This window comes from Glycine soja, chromosome 7 (assembly GCF_004193775.1).
Source record: "Glycine soja cultivar W05 chromosome 7, ASM419377v2, whole genome shotgun sequence".
NCBI lineage: Eukaryota > Viridiplantae > Streptophyta > Magnoliopsida > Fabales > Fabaceae > Glycine > Glycine soja.
Window position 1 is genome coordinate 21,543,894 of NC_041008.1, and position 22,341 is coordinate 21,566,234.

The following is a 22,341-nucleotide window of genomic DNA, read 5'->3' on the forward strand; positions in this document are numbered from 1 at the left end:
TAAGTTTACTCACATGCTATTGAAACACCACCAAGCAAGTCAGAGACCCAGCATGGAGTGCACATAGTGTAAAGTGTGTACTAAAGAATGTTAATGTGAATTTGTAAAAATAAATAAATAATTGACATAGTGTTAGAAAATAGAATAAATAGAATGAGAATAGAAAGTGATAGAATAGAAGTGGGGAGTACACTCAGTAATAAAAGAAATAACGAGATATTTACAATATATTAATTAAACTAATTAATTAGACAATGATAAAAATAAAATCACATTGAAGAATAAACGATAGAGACAATAAAGAAATACAATAAAATAAAGAAATATTTACTAATATGTATATTTTTTTATATTTTTTAAAAAGTCAAATGATTGACTTGGACTTAGTCAACATTGACAGAGTGTTGACATGGCGGACCTAGTCACCATCCTAAGTGACAGGGGTGCGCATATAAAGAAAGGGATAAAACCATCAATTTTATTTTATTTCAAACTTCACAAAACATAAAACGAGTTGGGCCCAAATTGAAAAAGAGGTGTAAATAGTTGTTTTCATTTTATTCAAACTGCACCAATGGGCTAGGCCCCAAAGAGAAATAAAAGGTGCATGTATGAAAAAAAATATGGTATGAATAGTTATTTTGTCTTATTACAAACTGCCAAAATGGGCGAGGCCCAAAATGAAAAAAGGGTGCATGTATTAAAAATCCGATGTAAACAACAATTGCTGTTTTTTTATGATTGGTTTGTAACCGGGTCAGGGCGACCCGATCCAACCCACATTTAAGCATCAAGGTTGAAAAAACCCTAATGACCTAGCCTCCAAACGACACAATAACTAGGGAACCACCACAGAGGGTGATGCGCCCTCCCCCCGGTGCCATTGGCCGGCGATGCGAGGCCGCCTTAGGGGCGATGGCAACGCGATAGCGGCAGAGGCACTACCAGAGGCACGGTGGCGCAAACAAAACAAGAAGAAAGAAGAAATGCAGGTGAATGCGAAACGTGTGAAAAAACTAAACAAAACGCAATAACAAGTGAAAAACGCGATTCAACCTGTAGGAAACTCATCGGCGACCAAGGTGCCCACCGGCGAGATATCACAGAATGAAGCAACATCACGGAAAAAAAAAATAGGAGGAAGAAAAATAGGAAAAGAGAAGAATGGGAGAGGAAAGGGGAAGAGGAAATCGTGAGAGAATGAGGGAATGACGGGTTACCTTCATACCCCTTTTCCCTTTTTGTTAGAAATGTCAAATAGCACCATCAAGTTGGTCCGTTTTCTCCCCTTGGGATCCATGCTTCCCGTGCTTCCTCTGTGCATTCCCTCTTAGAAACCTTCCTTTTTCGGCTTTTATGTTGTGCTTTTCTTGACCTAATGGGCTCTCTTTGAGAGTCCAATAGGTCACACAATCACTTTTTTTTTTGCTTAGTATTCTTTTTTTCTTTCCCCTTTTTTTTTCTTTTTTCTTTTTTATTACATTTTGTTTCTTTTTTTGTTTTCTTGTTTTTCTTTTTATCTTTTTTTTGCTCGTTTTCTTTCCTTTTTTCTTTTCTTTCTCTTTTTTTTCTCAATTTTTTTTATTCCTTGTTCGGACCCGAATAGAATTAGGGTCTGACATCACTTGTGTAAAGCGGGATCTTATACCATTGCACTAATCTTTCCTTTGATTATATTTTATTATTGTTCTTGACAGAGATAAAAGAGATTGAAACAAGTATAAATCACTCTCATAAGAAAAGAGAATCCGCATTCACTTACACTGTAATCTCCAACAAGTTGTTTCAGAAAAATTGGATCAAGTATGTATCAGAACAAAATGACTAGCACTTTCTGGAAGATTCATAATGCTTGTTTTGATTTAATGGTAAAAGAAAACAAATGGTCAAAATATGAATACAGATAAAAGAGGGAGGAAGAAAAAAGGGTACCCTTATTCTAGCTCAGCTAGCTAGGTTGCTTGCTTTATTCTTCTCACTTTGTTCTTAAAGAAGTTGTGTAGCATATATAGATTCTCCCCAATCATTCATCTAGCCTACTATTGAAACACCATTCTCCTTGTGACACGAGGCAACTATAGTACATTTTTGGTTATGCATTTTATTATTAGCTTAAATTATAATTTCCGTCCTTGTAATTCTTAATATGTAATCGTTGTTCCTTTTTTCCGATTTTGGTTTCTCAATTTAAAAAAAAATTAATTTAATCTTTAATTTTACACATATTTTTTTTATATTTTAATTAATTAAATTATTTTTTATGATATCTTGCCTGAATATTTTAGGTTTAGAGTTAAGTTAGACTAAAATAAAAGATAAGAACGTATGTATAATTAAGGATTGAATCAAAATTATAGATTTTATAAAATATAAAACAAAAATCACAAGAAAAACATTAAAAAAATCAAATTCACAGATTAACTTATGTAGGATAATTTAACATTATTATTATTATTATTATTATTATTATTATTATTATTATTATTATTATTATTATTATTATTATTATTATTATTATTATTATCGTAAAACTATGCTCACGATATCCCCATTAGCCCGTAACACATAAGTTTAATCCACCTTATTATGTTCCTTATAATAAATAATAATAAATGATCAAATATACTATCCAATAATTTTAGAATTAGTTTCTGAAATTTCATCAATTTTCAAAAAACCGTTTTCTGAAATTTCATCAAATTGATTATTTAATATGCATTCTGGATGAAGATGTAAGTCTTTAAAAATTCTCTTCTGGAGCCAATATTCAATTGTATTTATAGTTAGAAGATAGAAAAGTTAAATTATTGGGATAAAGAATTTATGCGTTCGTTCTTTCCTTCTTTTAAAACTTTAGGTTGCGTGCATGTCATGCCTCGTAGGATTAAACATATATCCCGAGGATTACATTCTTTGCGTCATTATAAAACACCCCTTTGTCAAAAGATTAGAATAAATCACACTGAATTTATTGTGATAATCTTTCCAAGAATATAATATTTTCAAATAATTAATTCAATTTCAACTCAATTAGTTCGGTTCAGAGGTGCCAAGACGTTATTTTTCTATAACAGAATTCCTAGCTAAATTTGCATCATAAAATTCATATATACCTCAATAACTTTTTAATTTTATGGACGACTCTATAATAACGTATTCTCAAGATATATATGTATATGAATCTTAATTTTTTTTTCACATTAATTTTTATTACACTTCTTTTTCTGATAACGACAAAATCAACTTCTTCATTATTTGTTTTCTTTTTGCTTTCTTCGTGTCTAATGATTTAATTGACATTTTAAATGACATACAAGTGTAAAAAGCCAAATGTGAACAAACAATATAGACTGATAACTAATCCTTGTTAGAAGTATCCCATTTTCGAATTGAAATAACCCCTATTAAAGAAAATCATAACAATATAACCTCGACCTCCCGTGGAGTTCCTCGATTACTATTTATTTCATACATGATTTCCATATTATTAATATCCAAATCCTAATCGCTAATGCAAATAAAAAAAAACTCTTGCACAACAGGTTTCAGGTTAAGAATAAATTTAATATATCATCCAAAGTAAAGAAAAATTTCGTATATATTCTCTTGTGGGGCACAATCTAATAATATGCCTTATGTCTGCCCTCTTTCTCTCTTCATGCATCGATTCCCTTGACCTCACCATTTAACATTTCCCATTTCCACCATGACCACCATCACCTTCATATGCTAAAGACCATATAATTCATTGATAAACTGTGTGGTACCCTTCAAAATTTAATAGTCTTGATAGAATCTCTCTTTAGCATGCTTTTCATTCAACTATTGATTCTAAAAAAATAAAATCAAAACTCTTAAATTAATTTCTTTTACCACAAAGTTCATTTGGTTAAGGATGGTGTGTGAGTATACATCCCTCCTCCTTGTTTCTTTTCTCATTCTTTTCCCTCTCATTTGTTGCATCCATAGCCTAAATCAAAACATACATAAACAACAACCTTATATATATCTTCTAGTCTCCCACTTCACTCTACCCAAAAAGAAAAAGAAAAAAATTCTCACCATAACACCATCCCCTAACATATATCAATTATGTATACTTCATTCAAGCCCAATTCTCACAATCACAAATACCAGAAAGACCACAATGTAACAACAACCACAACAACCAACACCAAATACAGCGAGATATCACACTTCAGCCACAAACAACACAAGCTAGCGTTTGACTACTCTGAATCCCCCTTCAAATGTGACGGGTGCAAGGAACTAGGCATAGGGTCACGCTACAAGTGCTCCATCTGTGACTTTGATCTTCACACACACTGTTCCATTCCTTCTCCTTCTTTGTTCCACCCTTTCTACCCCAAATGCTCCTTCCACTTCCTCTCCCAGCCCCCCGGCGACACTTCGCGCTACTGCAACGCGTGCGAGAAGCCGGTGAAGGGGTTCCTCTACCACTGCTTCTCGTGCGGCTTCGACCTCCACCCGTGCTGCGCGAAGCTTCCGACAGTGCTCGGAAGCGACGAGCACGGCGTGAGGTTGTTTTTGTACAGGAAGGTGAGCTCGGCGTGCCATAGGTGCGGGCGGAAGGGGAGTGGGTGGAGCTATAGGTCATCGTGCAAGAGGTACAATTTGCATGTGGCCTGTGTGAGGGAGATGGTGGTGGAGAGTTGGCATGAAGGGGGTGGGTTGATGAATGTTGTGGAGAGTGGTTGTCATAAGGGGAGGGGCAAAGGAAGTGGCGGTAGTAGGGTGAGGAGGTGTTGTGAGGTGGCCGGAATGGCGGTGCAGGTGGCTGTGTCCGCGGTGCTGGGCGATCCGACCGTTCTTATTGCCGGAATCATGGGGTCCTTGATGTCAAGGGCTTAATAAAGTAAGAGAAATTATTATATAGTTGAAGATGTTATGATGTCAAACTAATTTAGAAAACTAAAGACTCATACATGTTATTATTTTTTTTATTGTATATTAAAAAATGTGACAACATATCATAAAAATTAGTTGAGAACATATGATTCTGAACCATATATACAATAATTTCTTGATTGTCATGAAATTGAGAATGGTCAGTTTATGTTGTATTTGTTGGAGATGTACAAATTAATTAGTTAAGGGGTTAACCACCCGTGAAAAAAGAAATAGATATATTTCTTAAGTGTTTTTTGTGATGTTCTTTGATTAAAATTGGTTCTTTATCTCAACATAATTTATGTAATAAAAATTTGTATGTTATTGAGGTTAAAACTTTAATTTTAATTAGAGAACAATATCAAAATTAAAGTACCTAACAACTACATCTAAGTTTGATTCTGTTACTGTGTGTGGTTACAGGAGATGTATCTAAGTTTTATTAAGTTACTGTGTGTGGTTACAGGAGGTGTATGTAAGTGAGTGAGTTGGTTGTATATATATAGTGTGGAACAGTGGAAGGAAACTTCATTATGGCTTTGTGTTTTCCCAATTCCTAATTATGGTTTATCTAATGAATATGTATATATTCACGTGTAATTAAGTTTCTATCTTGGATTCCTGTTATGGAATGTTTTGGGTTTTAAGTGTGTAAAGGTTTTTGCAATCTCATGTTCAAGTTTTTTTTTTTTTTAAAAAAATTATTGTTATAGTCATCGTGTTATTATAATAATTAAAAAAAATGCAAGCAAATGTATATATATTTGCATGCATTAGGCTCAGGATCAAAATTTAAAATCATGAGTTTCAAGTCTTATAAACTTTTTCAAATCTTATCCACCTAATTATCTCAGTGATATTCAATGAAAATATATAATACAATTAAACATAATTTTTTACACTCGAATTTTTATACTTATCTCTCTCTCTCTGTGTCTCTTGCATATTTTTTATTGAATCATACTTACAACTTATCATTTTTTCTTTATTGCTTCTCAAGGTCTATACGCCTTAATTAAGTGGTATAAGAATTGAGAAGTAATTTTTCTTGACCATATATATGACGGTATGATGGCTAGAATCTATCAAATGTATGAAGGAGGGTGACTTAGAAAAAAGTTTGGGGGTGTGAATAAAAGGATTTGTTAGTTCGAAGGAGAGTAAGAAATTAACCATGAATATGAGAGGTAATTTAGGGATTTCACCGGCCGGATTCTCTCAACATCCCTGCAAATTAAATCAAAGAATTAAGAAGTTATAAAGTCTTGTAATTATAATTGCAAGAATTGATTAATTATGCACTCACTTGTGTTGTATCTCCAAGTATCGCATTTCTGATAACTACATACATGGTCCAGGGATATTCTAGAGAAAGCACAGTGATTTTTTTTTTCTTTCTTTATAAGCAAATGGGAATATATATAGTTTGAATAGTTGAGTACAAGAAATACTCAACAGAATAAAGTTGGATACAAGTGGTAAACAAGCAAACCCCATAATCATCACAAAAAGAAATCTACCAACCAAATCTTTTTACAAGGCCCACCTAAAAAAAACGTATTACATAACCTGAAACAACTCACGTTTCTTCTTTTTCTTTTTTCTTTTTTTGGCAACTGAAACAACTCACATATTGAGGTTAACAACAAAAAGCAACAATATCAACACACCAAAAATCCTGAAAGTAGTGATTGTTGATCCTTGAATAGTGGTTGAGAACAACAAATCAAATATTAATTTGAACTCTTTTGGTATCTGCTCTTCCTATAACACTTCTTCTCTTCCAAAATGCCTGTAGTTTTAGTCTTTGAGAAAAAATTTAAATTGATTGATGTTCTCAATTTTCAATGAGATATCAAAATATCTATTTTAATTTTGTCATGTGATAAATAATGTTGTCTTAAAAGACTTAATAATACATTTGTTGAAATTAAGATAGAGAACAATGATATTTTAATAAAATTATTCCCTAATAAATATTAATTCTCTTGAAATACTTGTTTTCTTGGTCTGTGAAAAATCCTTAAACAAGAGAAAACTTATTTGTTAATGTCATCGGATAGAGACTTAAGGAGAATGAGAAGAAGAGAGTATATATTTCTTGGGTACTTTTGGAATAACATTAAAAAAATAGCTGTATAAGTCATAAAGGGGAGTGCACATAGCATTTGCCTTGATTAGCTAGGCCAATTCGGCTTAAGATTAACTGACTAGCTCAGTTGGGGCCTTTGCTTCCTGCACGCAATATTTTGCTACCTGCATCCCCATAATTTTCTAAATTCCAAAATTGACCTTACCTTTTTTATAAGCTCTTGTCAGCCTTGAGCTTCTTCACCCCCATAGCTATTCAAAGAATGACATCTTGATGGTTCTGTGGGGCCACCATTTCCCTCAAAGATTTCTGCACTCCTGAAGGAATCAACATCCTTTGAGATGATGCTGTCGGCATCTTTATATCTAGCTAGTAGCTACATAGCTAAATAGCCACAGGGGAGGTGGTTGTCGGCATCCTGTGGTGAATATTCATCCATTATTTTGGTGAATATATTAGAAGTTATTATGTGCATAAAGATCTGAGTTTCTATTGTCCTTTCATACCCATGAGACAAATAAGGGTGGATATAGTGCTTCACGTATAACACAAACAGTACGTGTTAACAAAGTTTCTTTTATTTGGGTTAAACACATTGGGTGTGAGCGATTTCACCATAATAATAATTTGGTTGAAGCTGTTGGGCCGTTCTGGATAGATAAATCCAGAAGTGAAATTTGTTTTTGTGCCATTCTGGATTAAGTAATTTGGAGAATAAGTTGTTTGTGGAAAACATGATTTGGAATCATGTTTACATAATTTTGGATTATATTTTCTGGAAACAACTTGTTCTTCCGGAATACTTAATCCAGACTAATGTTTTCATAATTTTGATAGTGTGTTGCATAAGGGAGGGTTTTCTTGTTGTATATTCTGGATTCATTATTCCAGAACTCATTTTACGTTGTTCCAAATTCATTTTTCTGGAATCCAAAATATAGTTCTCCAAAATACCTGCATGCTTATGGATCAATTGTTCTAGACACCAATAAAGCCTCCGAAATGGATAATCTGGACAACAACGGTGGAGGACCTGCAAGAAAAGAAGCAAGGTTGGAGGTGCTTTGGAGATTTTGGTGTACAGATGAAAAAGGGAAAGGAGGTGTTCTAAAGGACATTTTTGTTCATTCAAGATGTTTTAACTTTCCTATGGGGTGCTGGAAGCAAACGAATGGGCTGTAGAAAGCAATGGCCCTCGTTTGGTTATCTTAATCAGCTGGCCTTGTTATCTTAGGCTCAATTTAATCCTAGGTTGTTATTAACTTCTTCCATTTGCTATGGGCCTTTATCAAAGGACTGATTCCTTTTCTTTTATTCCCAAATTATCCTTCTTACGGAATCACAATTTCGTTATATTTTATTTAAATATATAACGGAATTATGATTTCATTGTGTTTTCTGTCAAAACACACAACAAAATCATTGTGGTGTTCAAAACTAAAAAAAGCGTAATGAAATCGCGATTTTGTTACTCATTTTTTTTCAAAGTAAAAAGAGTACAAAATCGTGATTCATTGGGGATTTGTCTACAATGGAAATGTGATTCCAATGAATACAAAACCCTAAAAAAATTATGAGATCAAATGTTGGGGAGGAGAAGGGAATGGTTCGTTTAGGTTATGTTGGGAAAAGAAAGGAGGGGAAGGTTTGGGGAAGGGAATCTTGAAGTTGGGGCAAGAAGGATAATTTCAAGAGGAAGTAAGGGCCAATAGCAATTTGTGTAGGGGTCAATAGTATCTTCATTGCCTATTTGATCTCAAGCCTTTATTTATTAGTCAGAATATTTGAGAACAACTTGACCTTCGGTGACATGTTTAATTACTTTCATCTTATTTAATGATCGATGACATCTAACATATTCTTCAATTAATTAAAATTATATTTCTAATCACTTTGTTTTATTCTTGATATCAAAACCTAATGAAAAAATTTTAAAAAATATTTTTAAATGTGATTAGAAAAATTAAATGATTTTTCATTATCTAACTTTTTTAATTGCCACAAATTTTAGCTAATTTTCCTTATATCTAAGTCCATTTAATTTTGTTATTAGTTTTTTTTTGTTTTCCAATCAACAATTATAATTCTATAGCTTAAATTTGTTTTTTCCCCTTAAATTTAAATATATATTTTTAATCCCCCAATTTTATATAATGTTTCCTTAGTTTATTCTGACTGATTTTTGAATGCTTAAATGTATAATTTGTGATAATTATATAAGAGGAATCAAAAGAAGCATTCCGTGAATTTAAAAGACTAAAAAAAGTTAATTTTTTTAAAAAAAATTAAAAATATATTTAACCCTAATTTTTTAATTTGGCCATGCTTACTCTCAAAATTACCAAATTTCGCATATGACGACCTACTTGTATTACCCATTTGGGGTGCCCACATGCCATTCGTAATTAATGTTGCATGGATATATATGATGGAACACGTCAAGACTAGCACAAAAAGTTAGGTAGGTATCGGTTATAAGTGCCCATCCTTTCAATTGGCCACCAAATTAATGTTCCACTTTTCTTTTTTCTCTTCTTAGTATCCGGAAAATGCCTCTATATTGCTACTAAAGAAAGTTTGACATAGTCATTTTGATAAAGGGTATAACTATCTGGACTATGTTTCTATTAGAGTTTATCATGGTCGTTTCAACAAATTTCCTCTTGTCGGGTCTGTTTAATTAAGATCACTTCAACCATCTGTTGAATTAAGATGTTTCTACTTTGTTTTGTTCTTTTGGTGGATAAGCTATGTATATTATTGTTAACCTAGACACGGCTCCGTATTGCACCTAATAATAAGTTTCGTTACACCTATTTCCAACTGCATGCATCAATTATTCCATTAATTAAGCCTTGCCCAACTAACTTGCAAACCTTTTTTTTTCCCTTCTGTGGTTTACTGCCCCCATTGATTATTTCTATTCTAGATTCATTTTTCAATCCAAATTAACCAACTTGTTATAAAGTTACAAATTGACAAATGGGAAATCGTGGTGGAGTATGCTAGAGACAGAAAGTACATTTTACAGCTAGCAAATATTAGGATGATGTAAATATAAATGAAAAAAATTGAGTACATGTATTTTTTTTTTCTTCTGAAATTCTCAAAACTGGAGTACTGAATGAAAAGCCGGCATTCATTGAGAAAATACAGAAGCAACTAAGCATTCAATTAAAGCGCGTGTTAGACACCTTCGTTATCCCTGTTCAATGTTGACTTAAATTAGCAAGATCAAGATAATGCATGATTTCAGGGTGCATCATTGGCCAGACAAATGGCTTCCCCATCAGTAATGGTGGTCATTAATTAATAGGCATGCATTAAACGTAGATAGAGATATTATATATAAGATTTTTTTAAGAGAAAATACTATCGAATTTACTTAGAATATTATTTGAGAAATTAAAATAAATATTTTTTTATTGAGATACACAAAATTAATTTGTTTATAATTATTTTTATATTTTCTTATAATTTTTATGATAAATATCTTTTCTATTTAGTTCTTTAATTAATGTCACAAAAGTACTGATTATCAATTTTTTTAATTAAGAATTAAATGTAAGTTTATTAATAAGAAATCTTCACTGTCATTACATATAAAAATATATTATTTTGTGCTAAGATTTCTATTCATGGGACGACGCTTTTGTTTCTCTCCAATTAATAAGAATAATAATAATACAAACAAAACCATATTAGAAAAAGAATTTAATTTTAACGCATGCAAAACTTTTTACAATATCAATATAATAAATATCACCTTAAATATAAATTTTGAAACAACAATAATATATATAAAAGTCAACAGCTACGAATATTTTATAATTAAATTATTAAAATAATAATTATGTGTCATAACTTCAAATACTCTTTTCAGTATTTTATATTTTTTAAACTTTTACACTGATACAAATAAAAATTCATAATAATCGGATAAAGTCATAAAATAATATATACTAGTATTTTATTGTGTTTATAATACTCATTTTCATTTTTAAACAACACCCAGTTTAGTTAATATTTATACTTTATATTAATTTTATGTACTGTATTATAGTTGTATTGAACACTATAAATATAAATATTAAAATTTATCCTATGTAGTACTCATATGCTTGCCTTTTCTAAAGCAACTTGATAAAGGATACTTCATTTTGGGGTGTATGAGTGTAAATAAAAAAGAAATGGAAGAGAGGGAAAATGATAGATATGATAAGTTATGTAACAGAAAAAGAAAAAATAGGTATATGTTGAACATTTTTCTTTGCATAATAGAAAAATGTTTTGTCTATTAGGAAAATGGGAAGGGTAGCTTCACCAAACTTTTGCAGCCAATATAAAGGCTCATGGAGGGTATGTTGCTGAAAATATGCAAACACAAAAGCCACAAATAGCTACTAGCAATAAAACAGCGCTACAAAAATTGTTCAGAAATTTCTGTACCAAAAAGGTAAACACTGAATTTATTGCTCTGGCTCAACCCCCCTTCCTTGCTGGCTCACATGCACATCTTTCTTTGAAGTTGATCTATCCATACATACCCCTTTAGCCTTTATTACAAGCCTCAGATATAACTACTTCACTTGTGACTAAGATCACTAATCATTATCATCATTCATCATCCCCTAGACAGAGTTCTGAAACATTCCATTCCATCTTACAATGCCAGAGGTTTACACTGTGAAGGTTGAAGAGGGAAGGCCTGCAACTGATGCAAAGCCATCAGCAGGTCCTGTCTATAGGAGCATTTATGCTAAAGATGGTCTCTTGGAGGTTCCTTCTGATTTTGAGTCCCCTTGGGATTTCTTCAGGTTAGTATATTTTTTTTTCTTTTTATCAAGTAAATGTTAATTATTAATTTTTGTTACTAAAAGGAATTCGAACCGATGATTTTTTACTTCTCTCTTCTTTCTTCAACAAGCCAACCCTATAACTCCTGCAGGTTACTATATATGATTTTGTTTACTTTTCTTTTTCATCAAATGAAGTTGTTATCATGTAAATTGAACAAGTCTCAACTTATCTATAATGCATTATGTTATTTTTGTAGGAGGATTTTAACCTTTCTGATGTGTTTAGTGACACACCAGAACATGACAATGCTAATCATTGAAGGGAATCTCTTCTAAATTGAGTAATTCACTTTATAGGGAAAACTGAGTACTCTTAGTCTTTAATAAGAAATCAACAATCAATATTACTTGCATATACAAGATAACCATGGACGTGTCAATTTTTACATCAACGACTATAATTAGTTAATTACTACTCATTTTTATCCTTACTCAATATAGACAAGCCAAATCCAAATGAAATATATTTAAGTGCAGCTTAGTTTTGCTTTTGGTACCGCATTAAGAAGTAACATTATTATTAGTTCTTGTTTTATCCAACTGTGCAAATACTGATTTTACTTTATAGCTTTTGTTTAACTAGTTTTTTTTAATCACTTTATTATAATTTCTCTATTTATCGGTTACATGAAATGTTCTTCATCTAATATATATATATATATATATATATATATATATATATATATATATATATATATATATAAAATTTTGATGTGGCAAATGGCTATTTATGTCATAATTTTGTAAATAAAAAAAGAAAGTACACGTCACTTATTAGCAGTTTTGATGCTTCCTTTGGCAGGGACTCTGTTAAGAGGAACCCCAACAACAAAATGCTTGGTAGGCGTCAAAAAACCGAATCTAAGGTATCAACTTCATGTTTTTGGTTCCATGCACCATTTGTAAGGATTAAAATCACCTATTTTTTTTTTTTTTTGGTCCCTCTAATTAAAAAGTGACACAACACACTAACAAAAGTAATACTCTCATTCTTTATTGTTAGACTTTCTTCTTACATGTCATTTTTTAACTAACTTGAGGGAACATATAAAAGGATAGGAAATGGAGGCAAGTTCTCTTATTATGTACATTATTAAGAGTCTAAATTATTGGGGAAAAAAAATAATTCTCTCAAATTTTGAAAACATCATGTGAACATTGAGGTGAATTTACAGGTGGGTTCTTATACATGGCTCACGTATCAAGATGTTTATGATGCTGCCCTGAAAATGGGTTCTGCCATGAGGAGCCGTGGTGTCAATCCTGTGAGTTTCCAACATTCCTTGCTCTTTCAAGATATTTGCAATGCATATTGGAATCACTAAATTTTGAAATTAGTAATCTAACTAGCGGTTTTAAATAACAAGGGAGATCGTTGTGGCATTTATGGGTCCAACTGTCCTGAATGGATCATTGTAATGGAGGTATAGTATGACACTTTATGTCACCATATATTATGCTTCATTTAATCATTACCACAAAGTCTTATATCTTATTTTAAATTAATTTTCTTTGTTAATTATTCCAATTGGACTTCACCTGATTTCAACTTTGCTGTTTTGCAGGCTTGCAATAGCTGTGCAGCGTCATATGTTCCATTATATGACACCCTTGGTATGTGTTTTCTGACTAGACAAAAATGTTTCAGTGTCCTTGCTTTTATTATTTGAAACATTTCTGCTGAAGAATCTGTAGATACAAATTCGATCATATATCATCAACTAGGAAATGAGTTTGACTTGGGTTTATGCCTTCTAGGTCCTAATGCAGTGGAGTTTATCATAAATCATGCTGAAGTTTCAATTGCATTTGTACAGGAGAAAAAGATTCCATCAGTATGTTCTAGTTCTTTGAGCACAATCTTTTTGCTATTTCAAGTTGGACTACCTAAATCATTCACTTGTTCAATTATTAAGATGACCATATTAACTGAGTCATCCTGGATTTAGTGTAACAAATAGTTTTGCTGTTTTATTATTTGGTGATATGGCTTTGCTTAAAGCTTCAAACCACGCTAGGATTGTTTGGTTCTTCCTCACAGTTTACTCTCCCTCAAACCTCAGTAAATATGCATGACATGGAAGGATCATCATTCCATTGGTTAACATTTAATTTTCCATATTCTGGATGCTACTTTCAACACTTAACAATCTCCATCAGCTATCAAGTTATTAAAAATGTACTCTCCTAAGAAACTGTGAAAAGAAAGCCATTAGCATCCTTCTTAGATGAGTTATATGCACAAGTTATTATATGATACTACTGTAAGCCACTTGCTTAAAAGAGTAATGTAAAGTCAGGTTCATATTTTGAAGTTGAAAATATGCCATGCCTGCTGCAAGTCCTTTTCAATGTTGTCATTTACGGAATACAGTTGTAATTAGTTAGTTATCCATTGAATTTCTTGAAGTTCCCTAATGAACTAATATCTGTTCCCACAGATTCTGTCATGTCTTGCACAGTGTTCTTCAAATCTTAAAAGTAGGTGAAGCATTGTCATCTTAGTTACTCCTAGATTAAGGGTCTTACCTCCATTTTATGCTGACGAAGCTTTGTGTAATATTGGTGTAGCTATTGTGAGCTTTGGAAGTGTTTCAACCACACAAAAGAAGGAAGCTGAGGAGCATGGTGCGTCCTGCTTCTCATGGGGAGAGTTTCTCCAGCTGGTAAGATTTTAAACCTGGTTTTCAAATGCCTATTTGATGTTCAAAATAAGGATCATGAACCATTTTTTATGAGTACTTTGAGATATTAGTAAAACAGTTTAATATCTTCTCTTTTCTTCCTTCCTATAGGGATGCCTGGATTGGGATCTACCATCAAAAAAGAAGAATGACATTTGCACAATAATGTACACAAGTGGAACAACTGGAGATCCCAAAGGTGTTGTTATTAAGAATGAGGCTTTCATGGCTGAAGTGTTGTCTGTTGACCACATAATTATGTTAACCGATAGAGTGGTAAGAACTATTTTTCTTGAGATTAGTTTCATGTTGTATAGCTTATACTACTGCAAACACTGCCAGGCCAATCTTTCTTTGGCTGCCATGTTGATTAATGTCACAATGATTATGATGTAGCAACATTGGCAGCATAATAGTTAAAAGCTATAATGGGGAAATCAAACCCCAATCATTTTTCAATTAATGGATGGTGAAATCTTGATATAAAATAAGGTGAACAGAAGTATGCTCATTTGATGTATATAGTACATCTGCACATGGCCTGGAGGTTGTAAACAATTACTTTCATCACATTAGACTAAGGAAAGTAATGCTATTATCATCATTCCTCTCAGAAAAATATGGGACATATTTTAATCATACTCAAAATTAAAACCCTGAGAAGATGGGTATGAGAATCTAATCTTTGTTAAATTAAACACTATAGTGTTGAGTGCTGACAGTGACAAAAAATATTTTGTGATATTTTTAGGTAGGAGAAGACGATGTGTACTTTTCCTTTCTTCCTCTTGCTCATGTATATGACCAAATAATGGAGACCTATTGCATCTACAAGGGATCATCAATAGGATTTTGGCAAGGCGTAAGATTTTGATTGCGGTCATGGAATTAGTTTTTGGTCCATTCTTTAAGTGTTATGTTTTTAACGACTTGTGTGGATTGTTCTTGTTGATCCATGCAGGATGTCAGGTTCTTGCTGGAAGATGTTCAGGCACTGAAACCAACTATATTTTGTGGAGTTCCTAGAGTTTTTGACCGTATTTATGCTGGTAAAACAAGAATGCTTCTTATATGATCATCTTTGGTTATGTAAATCATGATCTTAAACAATGACTTTAAGATCCTTATCTTTGTTTGACTACATTAACTATAAGCTTTTCACTTGAAGGTATCAAAAGCAAAGTATCTTCTGCAGGAGGACTGCAGAGTACATTGTTTCAGTGTGCTTACAACTAGTATGTTTCATCATTAAACTCAAGTGTTTAAGTTATCTGTATGCATGTAAACTAATCTGGAGTCCAATGACAGCAAGTTAAAATCTCTGGAGAAGGGTCTTCCACAACACAAAGCAGCACCTCTGTTTGATAGGCTTGTGTTTGATAAGGTATAATACAACTTTAACTTTGTAAGTTCTTTCCATAAAGTTTGGTTCAAAACTGAAATACAGGTTTTATTGATAGACAAAACTAGCACTAGGTGGACGAGTTCGCATCCTGTTATCAGGAGCTGCTCCTTTGCCTAGGCACGTTGAAGAGTTCATGAGAGTCACGAGTGGATCTACATTATCACAAGGATATGGTATGATATATGAATCTTCTACTACCTAGAAAAGAGAATTTATCAAAGTTTTTGAATCAAGGGCTATATTTTGATAAAGTAATCTCTTAGGAGAAGATAGATATGATGGTTGAATCCTATAACACAATTATAGTATGATTTTATTGTCATGGTCACATGTTAACTGTGTACATGTGCATGTTCATAATAATTTATCATCATTTTGATGTGGCAGGTCTTACTGAAAGTTGTGCCGGGTGTTTCACGGCGATTGGTGATGTGTATTCTATGACAGGAACAGTTGGAGTCCCCATGACAACCATTGAAGCCAGGCTTGAATCTGTGCCAGAGATGGGATATGATGCCCTCTCCAATGTACCCCGTGGAGAAATTTGTCTGAGAGGAAATACCTTGTTCTCCGGTTATCACAAGCGTGAAGATCTTACCAAAGAAGTTATGGTTGATGGCTGGTTTCATACAGGTAAATCTAGGTTGTCCTGGATTCAAAAGTCACAGTGATTTGTTAATCCACAAAAAACTCACATACATATAAACCATTACAGGTGATATTGGAGAATGGCAATCAAATGGAGCCATGAAAATTATTGATAGGAAGAAGAATATCTTTAAATTGTCCCAAGGAGAATATATTGCTGTGGAGAATATTGAAAACAAGTATTTGCAATGCCCACTTATAGCATCGGTATGCTTCTTCAACTACAGAACAGTTGGCAAAAAAAGAGAAACAATAGTTATTATTCATTTTTGGTCAGATATTAAGTTTACTAGGAAAGTTAACTAAGAATTTAGCAAGTAGCATTCCAGTGAACCTAATATATTAAATTTATGTAATTCAATAATGGATAAGAAAAGAAATTCTTTCATATGCAGATATGGGTGTATGGAAACAGCTTTGAGTCATTCTTGGTAGCTGTTGTGATCCCTGAAAGAACGGTCATTGAGGATTGGGCAAAAGAGCACAATGTGACAGATGATTTTAAATCTTTATGTGATAATCTTAAAGCAAGAAAGTACATTTTGGATGAGCTCAACAGCACTGGTCAGAAACACCAAGTACGTTTATATAATTCATTATCGTATGCATGTAGTTTTTGGTTTTATGATATATTTTGCTCGTGTTACCTACAATTGACATGAAATAAACATTCAGCTTAGAGGATTTGAGCTGCTAAAAGCCATTCATCTGGAACCAATTCCCTTTGACATGGAGAGAGATTTAATAACTCCTACATTCAAATTGAAGAGACCACAATTGCTCAAGTACTACAAGGTTTGCTTCTTGTGCTGTGATAAAAATTTCGTAACTATTGACTATTTTAATTAGTAGTTTGATTTACAATTTGTACCAAATGTACATTAGTTTTGGCTTCCATGCATTAGCACCAAATACTGTTCTATAAATTCCTATAAGATGTTTGAGTGTCCATGACTTAAATAAATAAACATTACTCTTTGCCAACATTATTTTGTAGGATCGTATTGATCAACTATACAAGGAAGCAAAGGGAGCAATGGCGTAAACCATGCAGCAAGCGGCCATGCTATGTGCAACAATTTTTAGGATTTCTGCTAGTTAAGAAAAATCCATTTGGCCTTCTGTGTATTTTGGTTCATTATTGTATTGACTGAAGTGCAAAACCATAAGCATAGATAGAATAGGCCATATGCTGAAACAGCAGCTCCATATGTCATTCTTGTAAAAAATCACGTAAATAAATTGTGTGGCCCATGCAAAATCTGTATTTTCTTTTGGCACAAAATGCTTTATTCTTTCATTTTCTTGTTTTGTTAAGGTGTATTATTTCAAAAGTACGGTAATTTCTCAGAATACTATCATCTAATCCACAATCATAGCCACAAGAATATGGTGGAATGGGGTACAGTTGAATGGAAACTTGTAAATTGTGGTGAAAAGTTACTATATACAAGAATGCACAATCAAACATAGCATAACACACCCCTTCCCTTACAAATTCAGTATTACAAGCTTTACAGATTTACAGTTACTAGCATTAAGTAGGAAGTTAGGATTAGAAGATTATGGTTGAATCTGTTGAAATCGTGCATGCAATAGCTGCTTATGTGGATGTTTTAGCCAATTTTTAAAATTTAAAATTGTCTGTTGCTTAGGATCTATTTTGTAGGAGTTCTGATTTTGTTTTTTATCAGACTAGAAACTGTTTTAGTCATGCCTAGGGATTTTTTGTTTTGTATATTTAACTCTAACCAAGAGCAAATGAATAACAACTATGTATCCTTCATAAATATATGTGCTCTTCTCTGTTTTTGATCTAATATTCAACAAATTGGTATCAGAGTCATCATCTTGAGGGATCTGTGAGTTGAGAGAAACCATAATGGAAGCAGACACAACACACATAATACCACCACCAGTTTTTGATGGTGAGGAGTACGACCTATGGGCTGCAAGGATGACTACCCATCTTGAAGCACTAGATCTTTGGGAACCGATAGAAGAAGACTATGCAGTTTGTCCACCGCCTGAAAATCCTACAGTGGCTCGGATAAAGAATCACAAAGAGAGGAAGATAAGAGAGGCCAAGGCCAAAGCTTGTCTTTTCTCTTCTGTTTCAAAAATCATATTTACGAGAATTATGAATTTGAATTCTGCGAAGGACATTTGGGACTACCTCAAATCAGAGTATTAGGGTAGTGTGCAAACTAAAGGTATGAAGGCACTTAACTTGGCTACAGAATTTGAGATGCAAAGCATGAAGGAGACAAAAACTATCAAAAGTTATGCTGACAAACAGTTGAGCATTGCAAACAAGGTACGTCTCCTCGGTAAGGATTTTCCTAACGAAAGGATAGTGCAAAAAATAGTTGTTACTATACCTGAAAAATATGAATCCAAAATATCAGCATTAGAGGAGTCAAAAGAATTGTCAAATATCACCCTTGGAGAATTGGTAAATGCTTTACAGGCACAGGAACATAGGAGAATGATGAGACATGGGGTGGCAATACAAGGTGCTTTTCATATAAAAGCACAAAACATAGGAGGAGGCAAAGATAAGAAGAACAACTAATGGAAGAAAACAAGAAACCAGCTGAAAGCTCCAACAAGCAACAAAATGATACTTTTCTGCCTTGTCCACATTGCAAAAAAACAAACCACTCTAAAAAAAATGTTGGTGGAGGCCTGACATCAAGTGCAAAAAATGTGGTAAGCTGGGGCATGTAGAGCAGATTTGCAAGTCACCAGAGGAGGCAAAGGTGTCCATGGAGCAACAAGAAGAAGAACAACTCTGTTACAATATGTTTTGCTACAAGCAATAGTTCCAGTGATTCATGGTTAATAGATAGCGGTTGTACAAATCATATGATGAACTACCAAACGCTTTTAAAAGAGCTTGACAAAACCATTGTTTCCAAAGTAAAAATTGGAAATGGTGATTTCATCTCAGTCAAAGGAAAAACAACTGTTACTATAGAAAGTTTAACAGGTTTGAAACATATCTCTGATGTCTTATATGTGCCTGACATTGACCAAAATTTGCTTAGTGTGGCGCAACTAGTTGAAAAGGGCTTCAAAGTTATATTTGAAGGCAAATGGTGCTTGATTAAGGATGCAGAAGGCAGAAATGTGTTTAAGGTGAAAATGAGAGCCAAAAGCTATGTTCTAAATCTAATGGAGGAGGAGCAAATAGCTTTTTCAAGCACCTGCAACAACATTGAATTATGGCACAAAAGGCTCGGACATTTCCACCTTGCGGGACTTCTATACATGCAGAAACATGCCTTGGTGAAAGGTGTGTCATTGCTTGAAGACAAAATGGCTGATTGTGTAGCTTGTCAATATGGCAAGCAAATTAGATTACCATTTTCCCAAACAACGTGGAGAGCAACACAAAAATTGTAGTTAGTACATACAGATGTCAGAGGACCTCAGAGAACAACATCTTTGAATGATAATAGATATTATATTACATTTATTGATGATTATTCCATATTTTGTTGGATTTATTTCTTTAAATCCAAGACTGAGGTAGCTAACATATTCTAGAAACATAAAGCATTGGTGGAGAATCAAAGTGGTTGCAGGTTACGCACAATAAGATTAGATAATGGGAAGGAATATGCAAATGACACCTTTCACAAATTTTGTGAAGAAGCTGGCATAGAGCACCAACTCACTATACCGTACACCCCACAACAAAATGGTTTAAGTGAGAGAAAAAATAGAAGTATAATGGAGATGATAAGGTGTATGTTGCATGAAAAGGAGTTGCCAAAGAAGCTGTGGGCAGAGGCTGCAAGCACTGCAGTATTTTTGCTTAATAGGTTACCATCCAGAGTGCTGAATTTTTGGTTGTCTTTGTTTTTCTTTTGTACCACAAGTTAAAAGAGACAAGTTGGACAAGAAGGCAGAACCAAGAGTTTTTATCGGATACAACAATACTTCCAAAGCTTACTGAATTTTTCAACCATAAAATGGAAAAATTCTTGTAAGTAGAGATGTCAAGTTCATGGAAGTAAAGCAATGGAGTTGGGAGGAGTTAATAAAGAAGCAACTACCAGAAATTCCACAATTCATTGATGATGATATAAACAACTTTCCAGTTAGAGGTACAAGACTCTTATCTAAAATTTATGAAAAGAGTAATGTAGCTATCTCAGAACCTGCTGATTTTAAAGAAGCTGAGATGGATGATAAGTGGATAGAAGTAATGAGGGAAGAGCTAAAGATGATCGAAAAGAATGACACTTAGGAGCTAATGGATAGACCTCAACACAAGCAACCTATAGGAGTCAAATGGGTTAATAGAACTGAGCTAAATGCATATGGTTCCATAAATAAATACAAGGCTAGGTTGGTCGTGAAGGGCTATGCTCAAGTGTTCGGAGTGGATATTTCATAAATGTTTTCTCCGGTTGCACGCCTCAATACAATTAGAATGCTGCTTGCTTTGACTGCATAAAAGGGATGGAAAGTTTACCATTTAGATATAAAGTCTGCCTTCATAAATGGTTATTTGCAGGAGAAAATATTTATGGAGCAACCAAAGGGATTTCAAGTCAAGGGACAGGAGGAGAAGGTCTACAAACTAAAAAAGGCCTTGTATGGTCTTAAACAGGCCCCTAGGGCCTGATACAATAGAATTGATGATTATCTTCAAAACCTTGGGTTTATTAAAAGTCCAAGTGAAGCTACATTGTATATGTAATTGATGGGTACTAATTTAATCATAGTTTCTATCTATGTCGATGACCTCCTTGTAACAGGAAATGAAGAAAAGTTAATAATGGAGTTTAAAGTTGAAATGTTGCGAGTGTTTGAAATGACAGACCTTGGCCTGATGTCTTTCTTTTTAGGTATGGAGGTAAAGCAAGATCATGGTGGAGTCTTCATATGCCAAAAAAAATACGAAAGGGAAATACTCAAAAAGTTTCGCATGGAGGATTGCAAAAGCATTGCTACTCCAATGAACCAAAGGGAAAAAATCAGTAAAGATGACAGGGCTGATAAGGTAGAGGAGCATCAGTTCAGAAGCCTAATTGGTTGTTTAATGTATCTTACTGCAACCAGGTCCGACATCATGTTTGCAGTAAGTATGCTCTCAAGATTTAAGCGTTGTGCTAGTGAAATGCATCTTCAAGCTGTCAAATGGATTGTGAGATATGTCAAGGGGACCGTAGACTATGGTGTCAAGTACACTCACTCTCAGAATTTTCAGTTTCATGGTTATTCTGACAGTGATTGGGGTGGTTCAATTGATGATATGAAAAGCACAACATGTTATTGTTTTAGTTTTGGTTCGGGTATGTTTTCTTGGAGTTCAAAAAAGCAAGACATAGTGGCTTAAAGCACAATTGAGGAAAAATATGTGGCAGCCACTATAGATGTGAATCAAGCTATTTGGCTAAGGTGTATACTTGCTAATTTACAAAAGGAGCCTACATAAATTCTTGTTGATAATCTAGCAGCTATTTCCATTTCAAATAATCTTATTTTTCATGGCAGGACTAAGCATTTCAAGATCAAGTTATTTTTTTTAAGGGAAGTATAGAGAGAAGGTGAAGTTAAACTAATTTACTACAGAACTAAAGATCAAGGTGCAGATGTCTTAACAAAAGCTCTTCCAAAAGCTAGATTTGAAGCTTTAAGAAATAAACTAGGTGTCTGCAACTATTGAGGCAAGGAGGAGATTTGTTGAAACTGTGCATGCAATAGCTACATATGTGGATGTTTTAG

The 22,341-nt window shown here is 33.4% G+C and overlaps 4 protein-coding genes across 4 annotated transcripts; all 4 read left to right on the forward strand.

Moving 5' to 3' along the window:
- Positions 1-3,883: 3,883 nt before the first annotated feature.
- Positions 3,884-5,166, forward strand: LOC114419184. Its single transcript, XM_028384830.1, has one exon. It carries the CDS (start codon positions 4,093-4,095, stop codon positions 4,870-4,872), a length of 780 nt encoding a protein of 259 aa, XP_028240631.1. The 5' UTR covers positions 3,884-4,092; the 3' UTR covers positions 4,873-5,166.
- A 6,195-nt stretch (positions 5,167-11,361) lies between these two features.
- LOC114419185 (long chain acyl-CoA synthetase 2-like) lies at positions 11,362-17,910 on the forward strand. Its single transcript, XM_028384831.1, has 19 exons — positions 11,362-11,820; positions 12,665-12,728; positions 13,038-13,127; positions 13,230-13,286; positions 13,428-13,476; positions 13,621-13,697; positions 14,304-14,343; positions 14,434-14,528; positions 14,658-14,822; positions 15,298-15,408; positions 15,508-15,595; positions 15,715-15,781; positions 15,855-15,930; positions 16,007-16,124; positions 16,339-16,584; positions 16,667-16,806; positions 16,995-17,177; positions 17,275-17,394; positions 17,597-17,910. The coding sequence occupies exons 1-19, from the start codon at positions 11,672-11,674 to the stop codon at positions 17,642-17,644; spliced, it is 1,983 nt and encodes a 660-aa protein (XP_028240632.1). The 5' UTR covers positions 11,362-11,671; the 3' UTR covers positions 17,645-17,910.
- A 904-nt stretch (positions 17,911-18,814) lies between these two features.
- Positions 18,815-19,174, forward strand: LOC114420516. The gene has a single exon (XM_028386391.1). It carries the CDS (start codon positions 18,815-18,817, stop codon positions 19,172-19,174), a length of 360 nt encoding a protein of 119 aa, XP_028242192.1.
- A 2,217-nt stretch (positions 19,175-21,391) lies between these two features.
- LOC114420517 (uncharacterized mitochondrial protein AtMg00810-like) lies at positions 21,392-21,952 on the forward strand. Its single transcript, XM_028386393.1, has one exon. It carries the CDS (start codon positions 21,392-21,394, stop codon positions 21,950-21,952), a length of 561 nt encoding a protein of 186 aa, XP_028242194.1.
- Positions 21,953-22,341: the final 389 nt, after the last annotated feature.

What these genes read in the sequence shown, in the direction of transcription:
- LOC114420516 (XM_028386391.1), top strand. Translation starts at nt 18,815, where the DNA reads ATGAAGGCACTTAACTTGGCTACAGAATTTGAGATGCAAAGCATGAAG.
- LOC114420517 (XM_028386393.1), top strand. Translation starts at nt 21,392, where the DNA reads ATGGAGTTTAAAGTTGAAATGTTGCGAGTGTTTGAAATGACAGACCTT.
- LOC114419184 (XM_028384830.1), top strand. Translation starts at nt 4,093, where the DNA reads ATGTATACTTCATTCAAGCCCAATTCTCACAATCACAAATACCAGAAA.
- LOC114419185 (XM_028384831.1), top strand. Translation starts at nt 11,672, where the DNA reads ATGCCAGAGGTTTACACTGTGAAGGTTGAAGAGGGAAGGCCTGCAACT. An exon ending in GTCAAAAAACCGAATCTAAG is followed by an intron (nt 12,729 to 13,037) that starts GTATCAACTTCA and finishes GTGAATTTACAG; the next exon opens with GTGGGTTCTTATACATGGCT. An exon ending in TCCATTATATGACACCCTTG is followed by an intron (nt 13,477 to 13,620) that starts GTATGTGTTTTC and finishes TATGCCTTCTAG; the next exon opens with GTCCTAATGCAGTGGAGTTT.